At 39.9% G+C, this 5,314-nt stretch overlaps 2 gene segments (V, D, J or C); both read right to left on the bottom strand.

The window, feature by feature from the left end:
* Nucleotides 1-1,970: 1,970 nt before the first annotated feature.
* Nucleotides 1,971-2,533, bottom strand: LOC118580153. The segment is given in 2 exon segments: nucleotides 1,971-2,317; nucleotides 2,485-2,533. Coding segments are annotated over 2 exon segments (396 nt in total).
* Nucleotides 2,534-4,348: 1,815 nt separating this feature from the next.
* Nucleotides 4,349-4,821, bottom strand: LOC118580152. The segment is given in 2 exon segments: nucleotides 4,349-4,656; nucleotides 4,773-4,821. Coding segments are annotated over 2 exon segments (357 nt in total).
* Between the last annotated feature and the right edge of the window lie 493 nt (nucleotides 4,822-5,314).

Below are 5,314 nucleotides of genomic sequence, written 5' to 3'. Positions count from 1 at the left end.
ATTGAGTAATTAAAAAACTGCTGACTTAAATCATCCTGTATATTTTAAAGATCTGTTTATCTCAGAATGGAAACAAGGATATGTGTTACATTGAGGTGTTACATTGGGGAAGAGGGTTTGCTTTTGTTTCCACAGGAGAATGAAAGCTATCAATACCATCAAAATTTGTAAGATTTTGTATATACACATAACTTTCTGTTGTGATATTAGCAGTCATAAAGAGCACTAATTCTACAAATAAGGTTCATTTAGCTTTTTATACATGCTTTGGGGTTTGAGTCTGAAGCAGGTAACTAGCAACTAAGTTTGTATACCCTGGATGTATTTTACAGATTGTGGTCCTTTAACCTCTTGGAGATCTGCTGCATATGATATTCAAAACGTTTGAGTTTTCTATAGTGAACTCTAACCGTTTCTGGCAGTAACCTTTGAGATTCTAAGAAGATTATGAAGCGTGGCAATGACAAAACACCTGGATTGTGGTAACACTGCTAAGCTGAAAAATACCATCAAAAAATCAGCTTTGGACTACAAAATGCTCAGGACAAGTTTGAAATGGTTAACTAAGATGTTTCAGCTTCTTGGACTGCCCCAGTCAAGACTTCTGATAAGCCCTGCAGCTTCCCATCACACGGAGACAGGACAATAAATGATACAGTTATCTCTCCTAAGACTTGACCATTGTTGTCGTTTTCTCAGAGTCTCCTAAAGATGCTGTAAGGCCCAGAAAGCAGGAAGCAATTTTAAGAACACAATGCCCACATTCCCAAAAGGTGGGGTAGGGGGTTATTGGTTATTTTGTGGTTTATGGATGTTAGTCACTGTTTGGAGGGGTTAGTAGCAAGGTGTTATTGGTCGTGGTTAGGGAGGAAACTAAGCAAAAGAGGATAGATTCAAGACTATCTATCTGAAAAGAAAAAAAGGGGTATATAGGGATAACAGGATAAAAGGGGAGATTACTGAATACTTTCAGACTAAAAAGCAACTAATAGTCTCAAACATTTTACATTGATATAGATTTTTGTATATTGGTACAAATTTAAGGTTATTTTTGTTACAACATACTGTAAGGTATTGTACTTATGCAATTCATTAAAAAATGTAATATAAACTTCTAATCCTTGAAAGCTATTATTACAAACTGTTTAGGATAATTAAGATAACAGTCAAACTTGTAGTAAGGGTTTAGATGTAGGTAGAAATAAGCTTTATTTAGCATCATGTATTTTAGATAGAAGGTGGTCTTCCAAAACTTCAGAAAGCTACAGAATATGGCATTTTAGATGTTTTAATAACATAAGGTTTGGTTTTTCATGACAGTGAGACATGTCTGCTCCTGGCAGCACCAATCTCCTTCAAAAAGGTATGATGGAATTCCAAGAACCTCCATATGGAGTTTGCTTTCAATGTGGCAAAATTAGCCACTGAGCTAGAAACTGACCTTGCCTTGACTGCTGACAGTATGTTGTCCAAATTGGACAAGCAGGACATAAAGGAAGTTGACTGCTGAACTTTGCCAAGACAAGGTATGCCAGTTTTTCAAAATTACTGCTTCACAGTAAAGTCAATCAGATATTCTAGGCCTGTAGGCCAAAGATGGATGCTCCAATGTTGCATAGTTGCATAGGAAACAGGTGACTGCCAGCTGTCTCTGTCCTTTCCACAATTTTAGAAGTTATTTGCTCTGTACTTCCTAAACAAAGTCCATTTGGATGCTAGTCATTATATTTTTGAGTGCCGCCTTTTCAAGACTTGTGTTGCTGTGGATGGGGGTGGTATTCTCCCAGCACAGAACAGAGCACAAAAATCTTTAGAGCTATTCACCTTTATACATATTCTCTGAGGCCAGTGGTCCCAAAATTGCCCTTGAAACAGGCTGAGATCTACCCTAAATCAGAATACAAAACTTACCCTGGAAGTACTGAAAATCATCTCACATAAGCTACCAATAAGAGAAGCAGTTGGTTGACTCAAAAACATTGTGGTCTCCTTGAGGTTTTTGTCACATGTTGAATCGCTGTGGGTGACCAACCATTCATTGGCTGACAATAGTAAGTGGCAACATCCTCAGGTTCCAGACTACTGATGGTGAGAGTGAAGTCTGTCCCAGATCCACTGCCACTGAACCGGACTGGGACATCACTGGCCCTGGTGGATGCACTATGGATAAGGAGCCTGGGAACCCGCCCTGGTTTCTGTTGGTACCAAGCTAAATAAGTGCCAACACTCTGAGTGGATATGCATGTCAGAGTTGCTGTTTCACCTGGAGAAAAACTCAGGGAGGCAGGAGACTGTGTTGTCATTTCTCCAGTGACATCTGAAAATGGAAAGTAACAAGAAAAGTCACCTGTGCAATCTAGACCACACTCATTAACTTCCTGACAGAACTATGATCATTTCACTTTAATTGGCTTCCTGGTAATAGAATTCAATAATGTTCAGAGACTTTTAATAAATGTACAGAGTTATGTGGTTTCCACTCACTTGAGATCCACAGTAAAAGGAGACAGACAGGCACGGCTGCAGTTTCCATGACTTACTCTGTTTTCTCTCTGAAGCAGTGTTCTGAGTCACAGTTATGAACTCTAGACAGCCGAAGGTTCTGGGAGGAGATGCAAAGCAGTAGGGGAGGGACTGACTGGGCCTCCAGCTGCAGAAACTTTTTCTTCCTTTCCTGTGCACTCAAGCAACTTGTACCCACAGGGTCACATTAAGAAAAGATGTCAGCTCAGTCTAAGGGTAGACTTTCACTCTTCAATTCACAAAATTTATCCCTGTTTACCCCTACTACACTTTCTCCTTAGGCTCAGCCAAATGAGGTTTGCCATAAGCCCATCGACAGAATTATGCCAGTGGTCCCACATGTCACTAATACCAACACGTACAGACGTCCCCTTCAGTGCATGTTCATCAGATGGAAAAAGTTGATCATACACTTGTGTTTCAGATTCTTTTGTTTGCTCTAGAGTCTATTAAGGCAGCCATATGCTTACAATAAAATATAAATGAAAGCACTCAAGTCAGAGGAGCAATTTATGTTGAAGAAACACTCCAGCTGTATAGATGAGCACAACACAGGCTATGGCTTTACCTTAGGAGAAATGAGCATTCTGTCCAGTAATTTGGGGATTTTCTGGTTAGTGATCCACTTTCTAAGCAGCTCTTATTTATGGTGCACATATAAAAGCTGTTCCATGCCCTGACATCTTAAAAATGCAAACAGTTTCTGCATACACACACGATTACACACACACACACACACACACACACACACACACACACACACACACACCTGACCTAAGAAGAATCAGTTGTCAATTTTTAATCTTCAGAATAAAGCACATGAGGTGGTGAGTGCTGCTGTACTGGTGAATTACTCTAAGTAATTTCTCAAGCTTTCATTTCACAATTAACCCCCAGTTCTACAATCCTTTGCTTTCCATCTAAACCCCTTTGCCTTCTCCCCTTTTCTAAACATTAATGGAACAGCTTTGGTAATGCAATTCCAGATTCCAAGGAAATCTTCATATGTTCTAGAAGAGGTGTTTAATTCACACATGAACATTATCATCCCAATGTTGCTGATGTATTTTCAAGTCTGAAGTAAAAAACGAAGTCAGTTTACTGACTGTGTAACAGTTACCAGCTGAGCCTCATTTTTTTCACTTTCCATATAAGTAGTACTGAAAATAACAATATTTTAACATTATTATGTATTTTAGTATATAGATTAAGTATGTCTTATTCAGTATTATATTTGGCTCTGAAGTTGTTTTTCCACCAATGGAATGATCAAGAAAATTTGATTAAGGAACTTGAGCTCATTAGTATCTACCACCTTGGCTTCCTACAAGCATCTGTGGATGAGGCCTACAGGATGTGGTAGCCTGAACAGGTAGTGGAAGATACCTCTGGCTTTAAGGACAGCACTAAAAAGAAATCTTGTTTCTAGTGTTGACTTCTGACTAATGACAGAAATGAAATATTGTCTTTTTTAACTCTACTTTCTTCTATTAAAACAATCACAGCTTGAGCTTCGAGTATGCTGGTGGACCTCTCCTTTGTTAGGTAGAACTTTGAAGCCATAATGCAGGTTCTTGGATGAAAGAGATCTGAAAAGGAAGTTACCTGTCTGTCCTGTTCATGATAAAAAAAAAAAAAAGATGAAAAGCAAGTAGCAGTACAAAGCAGCCTCCCTGGAACCCCTACCAGAACCATTCTGTAATCTCCAGAGCCTAGTTGCACATGCACAACCTTGTGGGCAACTAGACACTGTCACTGTTGGGTGGCACTGTTGGATGCAGATGTCTCAAACATCTGCCTCTCTTGGTAGTTTTTGTTACACTTTTTAGCACTGTGGAGGATAACTGAAACACTGTTGACAGTAGTAAGTCCCAGCATCTTCAGGCTCCATGCTGCTGATAGTGAGAGTGTATTCTGCCCCAAAGCCACTACCACTGAACCTCTTTGGGACACCAGAGTGTAAATTGGATGCATAATAGATCAGAAACCTGGGGCTCTTCCCCATTTTCTGCTGGTACCAGCCTAAATATCTACTAATGTCTTCACTGACCCGGCAAGTGATGGTGACAGTGTCTCCTATAAAGGCAGACAGAGAAGCTGGACTCTGGGTCATGTGGATGTCACATTGTACAGCTGAAATCAGAAATGTAAAAAAGGGTATCCACATAGTTAATGGTGTCATTAAGTACTTTCCTGTAGACTCAGGCAGCACTGACTGCATTGGAATGCACAGGGCTGTTCTTTCTTACCTGGGAGGCAGAGGATCAGGAAACCCAGGAGTTGATTGGGAGTCTTCATGTTTGCACTGTGTCCTGACAACAACTAACTACAGCACAAGATGTTACCAGTCTATTAAGAAGGACTCAGGGTACTGAGCTGTGCCGTGGGCATATGCAAATCAGTGAAAACTGTAGAGACTTACTCATGGATGCATGGCTAGTTCATCTCAGGCCAGATTTCACCACAGAGAACAAGGTTATCTCTGGAAATAATGGGGTAGTCATTCTACTCTCCTATGAGTGCAGAGGTCTATGGTATGTTAATTGTTAAAGGACAACATTTACTGTTTTCTGACTAGGTAATGATCAAAGCTTTTGAACCTGTAGCAAATTTCATTGGCTTCTTAGGTTTAATGATGGTGAGTATTATTTAGCAGAGGGCATTCTCTCTACGTGTTGAAGACCCTACCATGATACGTTATCAGTATCACCAACCAGAAATGTGTAGAGAGATAACAGGAAGGGGTAAAACACTATCTCACACCAAAAGTAAAGAGTCTGGTTTGTAAGGA

The sequence above is a fragment of the Onychomys torridus genome, chromosome 3 (assembly GCF_903995425.1).
Source record: "Onychomys torridus chromosome 3, mOncTor1.1, whole genome shotgun sequence".
Lineage (NCBI taxonomy): Eukaryota > Metazoa > Chordata > Mammalia > Rodentia > Cricetidae > Onychomys > Onychomys torridus.
The sequence above is the reverse complement of the archived record's forward strand: the minus strand, read 5'-3'. Positions and strand labels throughout refer to the sequence as shown.